Source organism: Raphanus sativus, chromosome 5, assembly GCF_000801105.2.
Source record: "Raphanus sativus cultivar WK10039 chromosome 5, ASM80110v3, whole genome shotgun sequence".
Classification (NCBI taxonomy): Eukaryota; Viridiplantae; Streptophyta; class Magnoliopsida; order Brassicales; family Brassicaceae; genus Raphanus; species Raphanus sativus.
In genome coordinates, this window is record NC_079515.1 from 19,151,932 (window position 1) to 19,170,436 (window position 18,505).

The 18,505-nt window shown below is 34.1% G+C and overlaps 4 protein-coding genes across 4 annotated transcripts; 3 read left to right on the plus strand and 1 right to left on the minus strand.

Moving 5' to 3' along the window:
• The first annotated feature begins 863 nt into the window (after positions 1 to 863).
• Positions 864 to 1,678, plus strand: LOC108860296 (uncharacterized). The gene has a single exon (XM_018634194.2). It carries the CDS (start codon positions 1,214 to 1,216, stop codon positions 1,472 to 1,474), a length of 261 nt encoding a protein of 86 aa, XP_018489696.1. The 5' UTR covers positions 864 to 1,213; the 3' UTR covers positions 1,475 to 1,678.
• A 2,864-nt stretch (positions 1,679 to 4,542) lies between these two features.
• On the plus strand, positions 4,543 to 5,210 carry LOC108860214 (uncharacterized). Its single transcript, XM_018634116.2, has one exon. It carries the CDS (start codon positions 4,754 to 4,756, stop codon positions 5,012 to 5,014), a length of 261 nt encoding a protein of 86 aa, XP_018489618.1. The 5' UTR covers positions 4,543 to 4,753; the 3' UTR covers positions 5,015 to 5,210.
• Positions 5,211 to 7,254: 2,044 nt separating this feature from the next.
• On the plus strand, positions 7,255 to 10,479 carry LOC108858431 (glycosyltransferase BC10-like). Its single transcript, XM_018632357.2, has 2 exons — positions 7,255 to 7,853; positions 9,761 to 10,479. The coding sequence occupies exons 1-2, from the start codon at positions 7,365 to 7,367 to the stop codon at positions 10,394 to 10,396; spliced, it is 1,125 nt and encodes a 374-aa protein (XP_018487859.2). The 5' UTR covers positions 7,255 to 7,364; the 3' UTR covers positions 10,397 to 10,479.
• A 2,595-nt stretch (positions 10,480 to 13,074) lies between these two features.
• On the minus strand, positions 13,075 to 17,460 carry LOC108856995 (uncharacterized). Its single transcript, XM_018630912.2, has 14 exons — positions 17,294 to 17,460; positions 16,994 to 17,218; positions 16,855 to 16,926; positions 16,576 to 16,765; positions 16,357 to 16,487; positions 15,828 to 16,220; positions 15,600 to 15,734; positions 15,106 to 15,237; positions 14,687 to 14,842; positions 14,341 to 14,574; positions 14,018 to 14,184; positions 13,820 to 13,934; positions 13,621 to 13,701; positions 13,075 to 13,408 (listed from the first exon to the last, which is right to left on the minus strand). Exons 1-14 carry the CDS (start codon positions 17,414 to 17,416, stop codon positions 13,190 to 13,192), a joined length of 2,373 nt encoding a protein of 790 aa, XP_018486414.2. The 5' UTR covers positions 17,417 to 17,460; the 3' UTR covers positions 13,075 to 13,189.
• Positions 17,461 to 18,505: the final 1,045 nt, after the last annotated feature.

Below are 18,505 nucleotides of genomic sequence, written 5' to 3' on the forward strand. Positions count from 1 at the left end.
AGTAAGAAAAAATAAATTCGTTTTTGTATATAAAAATCTATATATTTTTATAGATATTTCCTTTTTATTATATATGGGTTTATAAAATAAATAAACTATAATAAAAAAGATAATTGAAGCTGTATTAATAAAAAGGAAACTAAACAATTTTTAGTAATAGGTATAAGTAAAATTAATTCATTAAGGGTATTCGTGTAATCAACCATTATGAGAATCAACGTGAGCGCGACACATAGGAAACTGACTTCTCAAATAATATTATAAAGATTACCATATTCTACAAAGTTTACCAAAAAATATAAATAAATATTAAATGTAATATATGAGTTATTGCCATATTCTAAAAAGATTTTCAAAAATATATATCAGCATTAAATGTAATTGTCCAAGTCATATTTAACCACTCCCTCTGTTTCATAATAAGTGTCACTCTGAGCTCATTTTCTTGTTACACAAAGAGTGTCACTTTACAATTTCAATGTAAATTATACTAACTTTCAGCTGAAAATTAATTGTAAACTGCATTGATTTTATAAATAATTTTATTTATCTAAATACTATTGGTCAAAGAGGTATAATTAATTACAACTTACATATATTTCAACAACTTTCTTAATTTGTGTGAAAAATGTCACAACGACACTCTTTAAGAAACGGAGGGAGTATATGACATGCCATCAATCTTAATAGCCATGTCACAATTTTTGAAAACATGTGGCAAATCACTTCTCAAATATAGACTAGGAGATATGTATTTCATTTTCTTCGAATATTTTTGTTTATTTGATTTTCCTAAAAATTAGAAACAGCTGATTGAATTGAATGTGGGCAGCACTCGTGGTTCCAACTCCAAAACCAGTTGCGGAAACGCTGAAACCGTGGCAAAAATTCAAGTTTTGCCCCTTGTCCAATTTATCGCAACTCCTAAAACAATCACGCAACTGAGTATTCAGAGCTGGGCAAAAAAGGTAATTTCAAAGGTAATAGACACATAAACCGGAAGAGTCAGAAAAAGATCGCATCTGGTTTTTATCATCACTCGGCTTTAGCGGCAGTTTTATTTCTTCTTTATAATCAACCCTTCGGGTCACTCACTATCTTTCATCTGCAAATTCACAAATCTCATAGCTAAATCCAAAAACTCAAAACAAAGCATAAAAAAAGAAAAAGAGGGCGTCTTCTCTTCTCCAGAATCATTCAGTTCGGTTTCGAGATGAATTCTACAAGAAAGGCATGGACGGTGGCAGCAAGTATCGGAGTTGTGGAGACACTAAAAGATCAGTTAGGCGTTTGCCGGTGGAACTACGTTCTCCGTTCGATGAATCAACATCTCCGGAATAACATCAGATCCATTTCTCAGACCAAAAATCTTTCATCCTCAGCCTCCATCGTATCCTCATCCTCCGGCAATACGAAGAAGGCTGAGGAATCGCTCAGGACTGTCATGTACTTGAGCTGCTGGGGTCCTAACTAGGTTTCAGGACATCTACTTGATGAATTTTGAAAGTCTGTGTAGGCTTTTGATTGGTTTGGTCCAAGACTAATATAAAGAGTAGATAGATATGCAAAAAGAATCTTTATTCAAAAAGATGGTTTAATTGTATTGCCATCTTACTTGTGTATTGTATATAAAGGCTAATTTAGTCAATCTGAATAGACTTAAAATCATTTACTGAAACTGATTTCTTGTTACTCTACTTACTGCAACTAATCAGAACTATGATTCATGGTAAATTCGTGGATGAATTTCACGTTTTTTGTTTGAAAGACTCGATTTACACGTTGGCCTTATTAGACTTGCTAATCCCAGTTTACATGACATCTTCATCAGCTAAATTGGTTGATGAAACCGAGTGCTCTGTTTTCAGTTTAGTGATCATAAATTTTCGAGATAAGCTTGTAAACATATTTTACTGAAGAAGAATGAATATTACAAACACAAACTAAAGCTTTTGAAGATTTAGGTGTTAGAGGGTTTGGATATGGATTAAACAAAATCTTAATGCCATCTAAGTGAGGCAGAGATACTTCCTTGAGAAGTGAGTGAGAACATTTAGAGAAGTTCTCTAAAAATCCACCTTGTGAATATAAGTGATGAAGTCAAAACCAAAAACATTGAATCCAAGTCGAGGAAATTTCAGCGACATGTTCAAATGCCATAAAAAACCAAAAGAAGAGTTTAATCTAGTTGTAGAAGCCATCATGAAAACGCTGGAGCACAAACAGAACATACAAAGCATACCTCAAAATACCTCATGCCGTGTGGTCCAAGGATGGGTGGATTTCAATCGTATAAGACTCAAAAAGCTCCTTTCATCAAAAAATCAAGTTATGCTTACTCACTTGGTAGAGAAATGAGATCAGAACACCAAGAATGCCTCAGAAACCGCACCATGATGTATTTGTCTCTTGACGTTAATAACATCTTGAGGTTGTTTTTAGCTATTTTCTGAATAAATCGTACATTTATGGACCGAAGATAGTAAGCTCTTGGTTCCAAGAAGACTTGAGGATGACAATAACATGAACTAACAAACTTAAAAAAAAAACGCTTTGTTATTTGAAGCAGAGAGTTACAAATGTTGTGTTTACACAGTGCTCCTATTCTTCTTTCTATGTAAATAATTTAACTTTCCAATCCGTAAGCTAACAATTTTTATTGTACAAAGTGGATGAATCTAATACTCTTTGCCCTTTTATGAATGCTATTCGTAACAAATAATCAAGAAACTTTTTTTTCTTAAGAAACTTTTTCATGTTAAGAAGAAAATAATCTTCTTCTCTTTACAAGCTCATAGCTCTCCCTGAACCTACTCTTTCCTCAACCTGCAAAAAGAAAAAAACCATCAGGCTCCAGTGATCATCATCATAGCCAAAGTCCAAAACACAAGTATAGAGCGAAGTAAAGAAACATAACTATTTTCTCTTATTCAATAGAGTTTCCATAAGAGAGGGTCCATGAAGTAAGACTAATGATATCACTGAGAATCACAATGAGTTTATATTAACTCAAGAAGCAGCTAGTAAATGATCTTTACGGTATGCTCATACCGTTGATGATGTACCATCTTTGGACTTGTTTTCGCTGAGGTAACGCTCAATAGTCCCGTCTCCTCTAATAAAATACTATTAATTATAAAATCATATGAATAAGTAATTTTATTTTAATAGGTGTTTATGTTAATATATATATATATATATTTTATATCATTTAAATTAAAAAATTCTAAATCTCAAGCAAAAAAATAAAAGAACGAAACGAGAATAAACTCTAAAATCAATATTTATATCGAACAATAATAAAAAAACGACAAAAAAAAATATTGAAGATAGATAAGATTAACACGTGAACGTAAACTTTTCATAAACATAATTAACTTTTAAATTGCTAAATGATGATATAAAATTTAACTAACATAGTTTCATTATAACCAAATATTAGGCTTGAAATTCTTTAGCCTAAACATTAGGTTTTTTTGCAATAAGTGTTTTTTTAACCTAAAATATTTTTAACAATGAGATCATTTTATCAGTAAACAAATTTTGTAACTAACAAAAAAGTTTAAAAAAAATTGTAGAGCAAAAAATATTAATTCGATTAAAATATAAATTTTATGTATACACCTATATATTTTGAAATATAAATATTAATTCGATTAAAATATAAATTTTATGTATACACCTTAAAAAATTGTCTTAACTATTTTCTTTTTAAAATTATATGTATACACCTATATATTTTGAAAATTATTAGATATTCACTTATTTATGTTTTTAGGGAAAATATAAAGTAAGAAAAAATAAATTCGTTTTTGTATATAAAAATCTATATATTTTTATAGATATTTCCTTTTTATTATCTACGGGTTTATAAAATAAATAAACTATAATAAAAAAGATAATTGAAGCTTTATTAATAAAAAGGAAACTAAACAATTTTTAGTAATAGGTATAACTAAAATTAATTCATTAAGGGTATTTGTGTAATCAACCATTATGAGAATCAACGTAAGCGCGACACATAGAAAACTAACTTCTCAAATAATATTATAGAGATTACCATATTCTACAAAGTTTACCAAAAAATATAAATCAATATTAAATGTAATATATGAGTTATTGCCATATTCTAAAAAGATTTTCAAAAATATATATCAGCATTAAATGTAATTGTCCAAGTCATATTTAACTATATGACATGTCATCAATCTTAATAGCCATGTCACAATTTTTTTGTGAAAACGATTGTAGAGAAGACATGTGGCAAATCAATTCTCAAATATAGACTAGGAGATATGTATTTCATTTTCTTCGAATATTTTTGTTTATTTGATTTTCCTAAAAAAGAAACAGCTGATTGAATTGAATGTGGGCAGCACTCGTGGTTCCAACTCCAAACCAGTTGCGGAAACGCTGAAACCGTGGCAAAAATTCAAGTTTTGCCCCTTGTCCAATTTATCGCAACTAAAAACAATCACGCAACTGAGTATTCAGAGCTAGGCAAAAAGGTAATTTCAACGGTAATAGACACATAAACCGGAAGAGTCAGAAAAAGATCGCATCTGGTTTTTATCATCACTCGGCTTTAGCGGCAGTTTTATTTCTTCTTTATAATCAACCCTTCGGGTCACTCACTATCTTTCATCTGCAAATTCACAAATCTCATAGCTAAATCCAAAAACTCAAAACAAAGCATAAAAAAAGAAAAAGAGGGCGTCTTCTCTTCTCCAGAATCATTCAGTTCGGTTTCGAGATGAATTCTACAAGAAAGGCATGGACGGTGGCAGCAAGTATCGGAGTTGTGGAGACACTAAAAGATCAGTTAGGCGTTTGCCGGTGGAACTACGTTCTCCGTTCGATGAATCAACATCTCCGGAATAACATCAGATCCATTTCTCAGACCAAAAATCTTTCATCCTCAGCCTCCACCGTATCCTCATCCTCCGGCAATACGAAGAAGGCTGAGGAATCGCTCAGGACTGTCATGTACTTGAGCTGCTGGGGTCCTAACTAGGTTTCAGGACATCTACTTGATGAATTTTGAAAGTCTGTGTAGGCTTTTGATTGGTTTGGTCCAAGACTAATATAAAGAGTAGATAGAGATGCAAAAAGAATCTTTATTCAATGGTTTAATTGTATCACCATCTTACTTGTATTGTATATAAAGGCTAATTTAGTCAATCTGAATAGACTTAAAATCATTTACTGAACTGATTTCTTGTTACTCTACTTACTGCAACTAATCAGAACTATGATTCATGGTAAATTCGTGGATGAATTTCACGTTTTTTGTTTGAAAGACTCGATTTACACGTTGGCCTTATTAGACTTGCTAATCCCAGTTTACATGACATCTTCATCAGCTAAATTGGTTGATGAAACCGAGTGCTCTGTTTTCAGTTTAGTGATCATAAATTTTCGAGATGAGCTTGTAAACATATTTTACTGAAGAAGAATGAATATTACAAACACAAACTAAAGTTTTTGAAGATTTAGGTGTTAGAGGGTTTGGATATGGATTAAACAAAATCTTAATGCCATCTAAGTGAGGCAGAGATACTTCCTTGAGAAGTGAGTGAGAACATTTAGAGAAGTTCTCTAAAAATCCATCTTGTGAATATAAGTGATGAAGTCAAAACCAAAAACATTGAATCCAAGTCGAGGAAATTTCAGCGACATGTTCAAATGCCATAAAAAAACCAAAAGAAGAGTTTAATCTAGTTGTAGAAGCCATCATGAAAACGCTGGAGCACAAACAGAACATACAAAGCATACCTCAAAGTACCTTATGCCGTGTGGTCCAAGGATGGGTGGATTTCAATCGTATAAGACTCAAAAAGCTCCTTTCATCAAAAAATCAAGTTATGCTTACTCACTTGGTAGAGAAATGAGATCAGAACACCAAGAATGCCTCAGAAACCGCACCATGATGTATTTGTCTCTTGACGTTAATAACATCTTGAGGTTGTTTTTAGCTATTTTCTGAATAAATCGTACATTTATGGACCGAAGATAGTAAGCTCTTGGTTCCAAGAAGACTTGAGGATGACAATAACATGAACTAACAAACTAAAAAATAACGCTTTGTTATTTGAAGCAGAGAGTTACAAATGTTGTGTTTACACAGTGCTCCTATTCTTCTTTCTATGTAAATAATTCAACTTTCCTATCCGTAAGCTAACAATTTTATTGTACAAAGTGGATGAATCGAATCCTCTTGCCCTTTTATGAATGCTATTCGTAACAAATAATCAAGAAACTTTTTTTTATAAGAAACTTTTTCATGTTAAGAAGAAAATAATCTTCTTCTCTTTACAAGCTCATAGCTCTCCCTGAACCTACTCTTTCCTCAACCTGCAAAAAGAAAAAAACCATCAGGCTCCAGTGATCATCATCATAGCCAAAGTCCAAAACACAAGTATAGAGCGAAGTAAAGAAACATAACTACTTTCTTTTATTCAATAGAGTTTCCATAAGAGAGGGTCCATGAAGTAAGACTAATGATATCACTGAGAATCACAATGAGTTTATATTAACTCAAGAAGCAGCTAGTAAATGATCTTTACGGTATGCTCATACCGTTGATGATGTACCATCTTTGGACTTGTTTTCGCTGAGGTAACGCTCAAAAGTCCCATCTCCTCTAATAAAATACTATTAATTATAAAACCATATGAATAAGTAATTTTATTTTAATAGGTGTTTATGTTAATATATATATATATATATATATTTCATATCATTTAAATTAAAAAATTCTAAATCTCAAGTAAAAAAACAAAAGAACGAAGCGAGAATAAACTCTAAAATCAATATTTATATCGAACAATAATAAAAAAAAACGACAAAAAGGAAATATTGAAGATAGATAATATTAACACGTGAACATAAACTTTTCATAAACATAATTAACTTTTAAATTGCTAAATGATGATATAAAATTTAACTAACATAGTTTCATTATAACCAAATAGTAAGCTTGAAATTCTTTAGCCTAAACATTAGGTTTTTTTGCAATAAGTATTTTTTTAACCTAAAATATTTTTAACAATGAGATCATTTTATCAGTAAACAAATTTTGTAACTAACAAAAAAGTTTTTAAAAAAATTGTAGAGCAAAAAATATTAATTCAATTAAAATATAAATTTTATGTTTCTATATAATATTTTTTAAATAATTTTTATATGTAAATTCACACATGTCTGATCCAAGTATACTGTTATATTAACAATGCTCATGGTTCTTGTATTTAGTTTTATACACACAAACCCCAAAAAATAATAAGAAGAAGAGTCAAGAAACGCAAGAAGACTCTCTTCATCAAGAGAGCCATCATCATCTTCCCCAAATATCCATATCGACGATGATCAAATTAAGTAGGTTCTTTCAACACCTTGTGTTGTATTCGTTTCTTATCGGTTTAGTGTTCGGTCTCGGCTTCCTACTCAACTTCCACATGAGAAACGATTCTTTCAGCCCTCAACTCTTTCGTCTTTCTTCTCCTCCTTCGCTCTCTCCACAGCTTCAGCCAACACAGCCAGAAAAAATCGTTTTAGTAAAAGAAACGGTTGTTCCTGAGCCGGAGAAGGTGATCATGCATAACATGACGGAGGAGGAAGAACTCATGTGGCGTGCAACGAAGGTTCAAGAAATGCCGTCCACGGTGAAGAGGAAGAAAGTGGCGTTTATGTTCTTGACGAGAGGGAAGCTTCCTTTGGCTAAACTGTGGGAGAAATTTTTCAATGGCCACCATGGCCTATTCTCTGTTTACATTCACACCGGTGACCTTTCTTACGTTGACGATGATATTCCCGAAACCTCGCCATTTTTTCGCCGGAGGATTCCAAGCAAGGTCAGTCAACTTCGTCGTCATCTCAAGATTTTTATTATTTAATTTTTTTCTCTCTTTTACATTACTGATAACTAGCTAAATTAAATCAGACAAAATAAGGTCAACTTTAGAGATTTGCATTTTTTTTTTGGAAATTGTTTTTTTAAGAAGTATACACGTTTCTTTATGAAATTTTTTTTATTGTTTCTTTATGATTTACTGTGGCGTTTAGAAGCATAGGGAATGACATTTCACAATTACCTTATAAGTATATCTTATTTTTTTCTCAATTGTTTTCTTACACTTTTTTATTAGATTAATGTTAAATTATAACAACAAGTAGAAGAAAATGTTGCGTGTCAAAAGAATATAGAAAAGTCCAGAAGACAGAGACGTCTCATCAACATTATTTAAAAACTGATTTGCCAAAATGATTTGCCACACTAAATTTTAAAAATAAATTATTGCAGGAGATACTAACAATCATGACATTGTTTGAAAGTAATTTTGAAATATATATTTACATTTAATATCAATTTTCTATTTTGATAAAATTTAAAAATATTATAATAGAATCACTATTAATATAAAAATAAATTATATAACAATAGAAATATAACTATGATAATAATTTTAAAATTTTAAAATGTTATTTAATTCTTTTTTGATAATTATATAAATTTTGTTACTAAAACAATTTTTTCAAAATTTTATGCAGGTTTTTTTTTAAATTGTAGTTTTATGATTCCATTATTATTAGTTTCTTTTTAATATCTAATTTTTAAATATCATTTATTTTTATGTTTTATAAGCTAACAATTTTTTTCTTAATTTATAAAGTTTAATTTAGTATATTTTAATCAAAGTAAATAGATAAAAATCTTTATAAATTATTATTTTAAATATACACATCTATATTGTTAAGTTTAGATAAAAATATTCATTTAATCTTAATTTTTACTTATAAATAAATTAGAATCTAAAATAAATTGTAAAAAATATTAAATCTTATTTTAAATATAATTTAAATTTTAGAAAACCTAGTCAACAATAAGTGAATAAAATCTTTCGTTAAAAACAAATATAATAATATTTATATGCATAAAAACAAAAATACTGATGGTGATGCGACTAATAGTGACATTAATGTATATTTCTCCTAGTAACCAATTGTATAATAGGATTAAAAAGTCAATACATTAGTTCCTTTCGAATGTCTCTATCATCCCTCTTAATTTTCCTTTCAATAGACATCATTAGCCTGCGACTTCGGTTTTCCGAAACCGAACCGAACCGAACCGTCGGTTTTCGATTAACCGAAGTTTTAAAAAAAAAATCCGAAATAAACCGAATGAAATTTCGGTTCGGTTATCGGTTTTTCCGGTTTTCAAATTTACTTCCGAAAAATAACCGAATTTAAAATATTTCGGTTAATTTTGGTATAGTTTTTCCAAAATATTCGGGTATTTTCGGTTAAATTCGGTTATTTCGGATAGTTTCAGTTATTTTTGGGTTATTCGGTTATTTTCGGTTCGGGTTTTCGGTTATTTTCGGTTATTATCGGTCATTTTCGGTTATTTTCGGTTTTTACAATTTTTATTTATTTTTTTTAAAAATCCAAAACCGAACCGAACCGAACCGATAACCGAATTAATTTTCAAACTCATACCGAATTGAACCGAATTGAAAACCGAACCAAACCGAAAATCGAAAAAAACCGGTTCGTCCGGTTCGGCCCATTCGGTTCGGACAAAAATCACAGGCCTAGACATCATCATCTATACTATAGAGTACAAAATCGTTGAGTAGTCTATTTATTATACACATATACCAACATACCGATTTTAAATTAACCAACTAAATTGTTCATAATGTAATTTATATGTCTGCTCATTAGTCTTGACCTTTTTCGTTAAAATATTTTCTAGGAAGTGGAGTGGGGTATGGTGAGCATGGTGGACGCTGAGCGGCGGCTACTGGCTAACGCTCTACTCGACGCAGCAAACCAACGTTTTGTTCTACTCTCGGAAGCGGACATACCTCTCTTCCACTTCTCCACCATTTACTCCTACCTCATAAACTCTCAACACTCTTTCGTCGACCTCTACGATCTTCCTGGACCAGCAGGTCGTGGCCGCTACAACCGACGTATGTCCCCGGTTATTACCCGCAACCAGTGGCGAAAAGGCTCTCAGTGGTTTGAGATCGACCGTGAAATAGCTTTTGCTGTTGTCTCTGACAACACTTACTTCCCATTATTCAAGAAGCATTGTCGTTGGGGTTGTTACGCTGAGCATTACTTGCCGACGTTTGTTCACATCATGTTTTCGGGTAAGAACGCGAACCGGTCGCTGACCTGGGCGGATTGGTCACGAAGAGGACCACATCCGAGGAAGTATACACGGCGGTCGGTGAGGGCGGAGCTTCTTACGAAGCTGAGGAATAAAGAAGGGTGTCTGTATAATGGGAAGGACAGTAACAAATGTTATTTGTTCGCTAGAAAATTCGATGATAGTTGTATAGATATGTTGATTCATTTTGCTGGTAGGATTATGGGGTTTTAGATTTTTTTTCTTCAGACCCATAGTAACACGCATTCAGCACATTTATATATTCTATGAGTCTATGATCCTTTTATGTTTTCGAATTTGTAAGGCCCATCTGTAATTACAATACTTTATTCACATACATTAATTTTGTTGCAAAACCTGCATTACATATACAGTAAAACTTTGATAAATTAATACTCGATAAATTAATAATTTCTATAAATTAATAAATTTCGTCAGTCCCAACTTAGATCATTGTAAATATGATACAAATCGATAAAATAATAAGATAATAATATTTTTAAAATTCTCATATAAATATATAATTTCATTAAATCATAAATTAATAATTTATCAATATATATTTTTATGTAAGTACAAACTAAACACCATATTGTTGGTTTTATATTTACAATGAAAATATATCTATTTTCTTAATATTTCAATATATTTTGATAGTATTTAGTAAAAATATATAAAAATCGCATAAAAATATACACCAAATAAGATAATAAAATAATACGAAAATCAAATTTATAAAATTTAATTAATATATATATGGTAAAATCAAATATTTTCTTATTTTATAAACAAAATATTCAAAATAGAAAAAAAAATCTAAGAAAGGAAATTTTTGTAAATTAATATCTCTATAAATTAATAAATTTTTTAAGTTCAACACTATTAATTTATACAGGTTCTATTCTACTACATGTTTTCTTCGCTCTACGTGCCGATTGTGTTCATATATTTTTTTCTAAAACTATGTTTAACTATAAAATACTACCACATAATATTTGACCAAAGAGCTATAGAATGTTGAGATTAGAATATTCTACGGTGATGATTTAGGTATTTCTCCTGTGTTGACGAGCTTATCTTGTATTAAACCAATGTGTCTAACTTTGTAAGACATGTATTTTTTTTGTTTTTGTCAAAGAATTTCATTCGAAGGTAAAGTTTGGGATAACCCGAGTACAGAAAAGCCAATGGCAGGCCAGAAGGAAACTAGAAAAGCAAGGGAAAACAAGAGAACAAAACCAACACCAATAGGTGTGGAGACAAAACCCACAGGTTGGGTAAACATAAGGGATAGAAGAGAGCAAAACCTCTTGAGCTTAGAGCCTTTCATGAAAGAAACTCTTCTCCGAGACTCTGTCGATATATTTCAAGAGCTGAACACTGCGGGTGTTTCCGATACGATAAAAGAGCGAAGCCAAACAGAACCACCTTGAGCTACATATGGTTGTCGCCTATGATACCGCGTCACACTGAGCGCCACCTCCGTTGCTATCCTGTTTAACGTTGGCGGTACATATGTGAAGTGGCAATTACCAAGACTATCATCGACGATCTGAGAAAATGACTCAACTTGAAGAAGAGTTGCTGGGCCGACGAGTTGGATGGTTTCTTATGGTCCCACAGAACGACTCTCCGCGGAGCAACCAAAGCCACTCCTTTTTCAATGGCTCATGGAGTCGAAGCAATGTCACCCGCCAAGGTCAATGTTACTAGCTTAGAACGCTCCAAATGCCGGCGAACGATGAGCTCAATCGAGATATGTTACTCGACGCTTTGGATAGCATCGAGGAGAAACGCGACCAAACGCTACTCCGCATCCAGAACTACCAGCATCAGATCAAGATTTACTACAACAAGAAAGTAAAATCCCGGCCTCTCGAACTGGCGACCTTGTCCTATGCAAAGTGTTTGAAAACACTAAAAAGTGGCAGACCGGCAAACTAAGAGCCAATTGGGAGAAACCATACAAAATCAACCAAGTCATTAAACCCGGTGTCTATCGACTCGAAACATCCACAAGAGAAACGGTACCGTGGACTTAGAACTCCATGCACCTCTGACGTTTCCACACTCCTAGGTTTTGAGTCTTCCGAATTGGCGATAAGTGAAAACAAAAAATGAGTGAATAAGTATTTATTGTTCAGATATATGTACAAAGAATATAATTCATATTTCACATTAATAGATTTTTATTCTCACAGTACAAAGAATATAATTCATTTTGTTTCTAAAAGACGACACAAAAAATAAGTGAAAGTAAGTATTTATTGTTCAGATATGTGTAAAAAAAAATCAAACATCAATTTATTGAGAATACATGAAGTATTTTGTGATTTTAACTATTTTTTTAAAAAAGAACTAGTTTCTCAGATAAAACAACATTAAAAAAACTAAAAAAAAAACTAAAATATGATTTTCATTGGTCATTTTACTTCTTTAAGTACATATATGCATATGCACTAGTTATCAAGAACATCTTTAAGTTCATGCTTAATTCTCATTACACTCGCTTCTTCTAACTGAAGTGAATTGTAGTTTCACAAGCTTATTCAAGCTGGGAAGAACAATGAAAAGGACACCTAGCTGCATTCAATGGAAGCTTCTAATAATGCTTTTACAATACAATTGGAATTTCTCTCCATCAACCTAAAGGCAAGATGTACAATACAAACAATGATCTCAAATAAAGCATGAAGTGATAGAACTTGGCGATATTATTAGTGGTTACCTATATTCATGCACTGCAAAGAAAGTACAACGAAAGTTGAGGTTTAATAAACGAGGTCAGAAACTGATGCTTTTTAAGGAAGTGAAGCTCGAGGGGTTTGGGGCTGGACGTATGAATTGAGCTCTTTCTTTTTGTTTTCTTAATTTTACAGCAAAAAAAATAATAATAATAATAATGCAGTCACATTTTCTTATAAAAGCCTTACACTACAGAAACTACAACCAATCAACATTTCATCTTTTTGTAGCAACCAAGGTATTAGAGCACAAAAATTAAGATCACAAGTTAAAGCCTTTGGCAGCTTCTAGCTTAAGACATGAGAGGTAAGAGAAAAGAGTCTCAGCATGTGACCCGTAATACTTTGAGAATATCTGAGACAATCTCTTTGTAGTCTCCCAGGCTCCACTTGAATCACCTGATGCAAGCTGAATCGACGCAAGCTTCACCATTTCATTTCCAATCACCACGTGTTCATCCCCATATAGCCTCTTCAGAATCTGCCACCAAACCCAAAATATAACTCATCTCACCCATGCACGGGGTTGATATTCAAAGCTACATTTCGTGGATCTTAGCAGTAGAAATACCAGTTAGGATCAGTGAGATTTAAGAAAGTTTAAAGGTAGTTTAAGGGGAATTCTCTCCATTGTCAATCATTAACTTATGTTGTGGTCTAAACCGAAGCAGAATCACTATATTAAGAGTTTACCTTGATGGACGCTTCACAATGCTCCCTTGCACCCTTCATTTCTCCAGCTAAATAGCAAGCCTGAGCAACTTTATCCTCCGCCTGAACAAACAGAAACGTGAAACGCGTATCGTGCCTGTTTTTCCTGAAGATACGTATTTGCAATATAGAGTAGCAACGCTTCTGAGTCCTTTAGCATAAATAGAGGAACTTGACTCACATCGGCAATGTCTTTGTTATACATGTGAAGAGAAGTTCTGAGCACAGCGATGGACTTTAAACAATCTGATAATACAGAAATATTGGCACGTCCTGAATTCATCAACTCTTCCACGCTGCAGTCTCGAGAGATTCATGTGTTAAACGCAAAACTTCACACTAATTATTTAACTTGAAGCTTCAAGTAAGAACCTGGTACCTTCTCAGGTGATTCCAAGCTTTGTTCACCTCTACATGAGAGTTTTCCACTTCACAGCGAGATCCACATTTCAAACATTTATCTGCTTCTATTTGAAGAGTACCACTTGGTTTAGTGAGAAAACTTGAAGCCACTTCACTGACACCAGCATACACCTTTTCACTGCCCTGCGAAAGAAACACAGTGAAAAACAAATTAAACTATTGTATGAAGAAACACTTAACGTTAAAATAACCATTGAACATTAACAGCAGGGAACTTTCTTAAAATGGACTCTATGGAAGCTAAACCCAGATGAATTAACTTATTAAGTATCAGATTACCAGAAAATGATGATCTAGACTTTTTGGAGCAGCCAAAAAACGATTTAGCTTCTCGGACTCGCATGCAGCCACACTACTATCCAAGACTACGCCAGTACAGCTTGTACTGACACAGCAATATCCATTAATAACAAGGTCGGACATGTTCATTTGAGAACAGCCACGGCACCGACAATGAAAAAAGTACTCCTCTTCAAGAAATCTAATGCGATCTTTGCAATCCCATTTTCCGACCTGAGAATAGTAATGCATAAAGACATTTTTAGAAGTGTGGACTTCAAAGCACACATCAGATATATGATGCCAATCCGACTGACAAATAGAGAGAAGATGATCAAAATAATACCTCAGGACCATATGACAGCTCTAGGGGGCAACCCATGGGAACAAACTCTGTTGTTCGCATAACAAGTCCACGAGAAAGGAAATACAAATGGATGTTCGGCTTGCAGGAATGATTGAACGAGCTACCGATTTTATAAAGAGCCTGACCAACTCTGATCTGTATATAAAACAGCCATAATAGATGTAAAAAAAAGAGATAGAACAAGGACCAATGTGTCATGATCTCTAATAGTAAGTGGACGCTCAAAAAGCTTCATAGAAGAGCAGTTCAACATATAACAAAACCAGGTTACAGATAGATTAAAGTCTTTAATTCTGGATTGTATCTTTGTAAGTGGTGATACCTAGCCTAAATGGGTTCTTGAAGTGGGAGATGCATCAAATAACATTCTCATATGCAGTACCTCTGCCAAGACAAACCTGCTCTAAACTCTGAATTGGCTCTTTTTCTGAAACGTTCCCAGATGGGATACACTTGAAAGAATCGCTGCCGGATTTCATCCGGACAATTGCCATAGAGTTCACCTTGATTTGTGAAAGCAGTATGATAGTCTACACAGAGAGGAAAAATCAAGACAGTGGTCACCACCTCAATATTTATTAGAAAACATAAACTTCAATGTACAATGTTATACTTGTCCATCAATTCATAATAACATGAACTCATCGAGTGAACCAAATGCATATTTTGCAGGTTGAAACATTTTTGTCAATGAGGATAAATTTAATCTAAAGAATCAAATACCAATTTAAATAACAGTTAATTACTAAATTCCAGTGAAAGAAAAACATCACAGAAGGAAGAAAGTAAAACTTATAATCCTAAGCCATTAGTATCCATTGAACTCAATATGTTGATGCCTGCACAATTATCAGAGAGCAAAGTTGTTAGGGAGGGAGATGAAGAGGACAACCTGTGTCACAGAAGCTTCGCAGACTGAAAGATCAGGGCAGCAAGATTTATTAAGGCACCAAATCAATACTATGGAAAGTAGATGCAACTCCAACTTGCTCTCTGGACTCATCTTAGAATAGCTATGGGAAAGATTCTGCATAAAAAATGGGTATTCATTCCTTATTAGATTTTATGTGACTGATGCAAAATGATGGAAAAAATTATAGATTCTAGTCAAATGACATACTAATTTCTCCTGAAGGTTGGAAAGATCCATAGCTGTTTCCCCTTGATTTATCAACTTCATTATAACTCGACCAGCCAAAACAGCATCAGATGGCAGTACAGCCGGCCAATTAGCTCCCCGACACTCATGCTGGTGCTCTTGAACACACTCAGTTTCAGAATAATATTTGACAGCTGATGTAACGCCCTTAATATGCTCCACAATATCATCAGGTAGGTTCTGAAAAATCTGATTCTTGTCCATCTCATTTGTGGACAGCATTCCACCTGATTGAATTTGGCAGGACTCTGAGCAATACACAGGTATTGAGCATGATGGACATGGAACAGTGTCAGCAGGCAATTCGTTTAGGCAAAAGTGGCAATGTGTTTCCCGACAACTTTTTGATATGACCTGCATATATGAAGTGGCATCACCACAAAAACATGTTGAGTAACACAAGAAAAAATGTGTCTATTAAAGACTGAAACAATATAAATCTTAAAACATATTTAGTTTGAAACCAATAAAAGTGTATCACAGCTCATACCACACTAAATGGTTGTTCGACATGTATCACGGAAGCTTGTTCAATATCAGATTCTGATACCATACCCCTTCCTTTCTCTTTTGTTGACACACAACGGAGCTTTACTTCACTTTGCACTTGAGGTAGATAATCTGCAGACCAATAGTAGAGACATATCATCATCACCAAAACCCTCTCTGAATAGCTTAAAATTGTCATGTAAATATCTAAGAAACCCACCCACAGAAGCATAACTGCGTGTGTTCTCCGATGTTTGTTTATTCTGATAGTGTGGAATAGAAAGGAGTTCGGTCTGTAGCTGCTTCTTCCCGAGTGGTGAAGACTCGAGAGACAAGGAAACAGTGAAGTCACGAAACGCATCTTCATAGTTTCCAAGAAGAGTATTGAGTTTGCCTCTCCTATACCAAGCCTGAAACAAAACATCAATCAAAACTGCAAAAAAAAAAAAAAAAAGAAGCTGAAATCTAAAATCAAAATCAAAAGAGAGAAAGTTGAAACCTTTGGGTAAAAAGGATCAATCCGAAGAGAACGATGGCAGTCCCGCAAGCTCTCTTTAAGAAGCCCCAGATTCTATAAGACAATAAGATACCATGAGAAGAGAAGAGAAGCCTTCAAAGGTAAGAGAGAGTTGGCTTACATGAAGGGCATTAGCTCTATTGAGAAAGAGAGAAGCAAGTAAGCTCTTGTCTCCATCAAAGGAGCGTAGAGGGGCAACGCGTAAGGCTTTAGAGTAGAAGCGTAAAGCATCGTCGAAGCTCTTCTGGGTACGGAAGCAGAGATTTCCGCGGCGTTTCAAGTCGAGGGATGACTCTTGGCTCTTCCCGCAGCAACCAAGATCAGGATCCGATAACTCACTCACCGCCTTGGAAAAGCCAATAAGAGGAATGAGAAAGTTGGAAAGAGTTAGGGTTTTAGGGGTTTTAGGGGTAACGCTTACTTGATGAAATTGGGGAAGATCCAGAAGGAAACGGAGAAGAGAAGAGGAAGAGGAGAGGACGGTGCTGCTGCTCTTCACGGTTTGTAGAAGATGCTCAGGAATTAGCGATTTCAACGTCTCCATTGTTCTCACTTCTACTGCCTCACTCTCCCTCTTCTTTCTTCTTCGGTTTTTGATTTTCTTATTATGTTTGCTGTTCTTTCCGGTTTGTTTCAATTTTCAATTTTGGTTTGTAATTGAGTTTCACTTGTTTTTTTTTTTAACACTTGTTTATTTCTGATAAAATTTGAGGGGCCCTGTTACAACAAAACTCAAATAACAAAGGAGGAAACAGAACAAGATAAAAGCATGAATGGACGGACCGATGCTCTAGCTAAAGAAGCAAGAAAGAAAGGATATATTTTTTCCCATATAGATCAGACCCGGTCAGATGGAGAGACTCCACAGAAACTCGGCTCGTCGGACCACCACTTAATTTAGATAAGATGGGCAGCTGACCAAAAAAAAAAAGCAGATGCCAATAGACATCGTACAGGAAGAAGAACAGATGAAACTTGGCAGCGCAACTTTTGGGTCAGGCTCTTGGTAAGAGCAGAGTCAAGAAGTCGCCTCATTAGATATGATGTGAGAGAGCCAAGCTAGACCTTTTGCAGAGACGTAAGATTGGTAACGTTGCTTTGTTGTGACTGATGTAGTAATGGCTACTGCAACAGAGTTACATTCTGGGATTATATGGTTAAGACTCCAACCATCAAGTTTGAAGATGATTGAGGACACAAGGTGCTGGAGATGGGGAACGAGGTACGGCTCCATCATAATGTTCCTTGTCTCGATTTCAGAAGCCTCAAAAAGAACATTGTGTTTGTGGAGGCTACCCATGCTTTCCACAGCCCATAGCATTGCATAGAGATTGGCCTCTTCTTTTGAACGGATGTATAAGTAAGCTCGTCTGCTATGCATTATAGGAGCTCCAGAAGAGTCTCTAAGGATCCAGGATACACCGCACGGTCGATCAACACTGATCCAAGAAGAGGCAACATTGCATTTTATAGAGTTTGCAATAGGTTTACGCCATCTCTTGGTATCAGCCGTTGGTGTTAGTTCTGGGATCGGAGCCTGAGCTTGTTCCCAAAGGGCAGCATCTTCATATGCTTGAGCAGCGGTGTAGTGGGGTCGAACCAGATGCTTTTTGAAGATGAAAGAGTTTTGTGC

Bases quoted from the DNA above. Each gene is read 5' to 3' on its own strand.
- LOC108856995 (XM_018630912.2), bottom strand. From the start codon at position 17,416: ATGGAGACGTTGAAATCGCTAATTCCTGAGCATCTTCTACAAACCGTG. The intron at 13,702-13,819 runs GTGAGTCAAGTT...CTGTTTGTTCAG, and splicing joins ATAACAAAGACATTGCCGAT to GCGGAGGATAAAGTTGCTCA. The intron at 13,409-13,620 runs GTAAACTCTTAA...GTTTGGTGGCAG, and splicing joins ATTGTGAAGCGTCCATCAAG to ATTCTGAAGAGGCTATATGG.
- LOC108858431 (XM_018632357.2), top strand. From the start codon at position 7,365: ATGATCAAATTAAGTAGGTTCTTTCAACACCTTGTGTTGTATTCGTTT. The intron at 7,854-9,760 runs GTCAGTCAACTT...AATATTTTCTAG, and splicing joins GCCGGAGGATTCCAAGCAAG to GAAGTGGAGTGGGGTATGGT.
- LOC108860214 (XM_018634116.2), top strand. From the start codon at position 4,754: ATGAATTCTACAAGAAAGGCATGGACGGTGGCAGCAAGTATCGGAGTT.
- LOC108860296 (XM_018634194.2), top strand. From the start codon at position 1,214: ATGAATTCTACAAGAAAGGCATGGACGGTGGCAGCAAGTATCGGAGTT.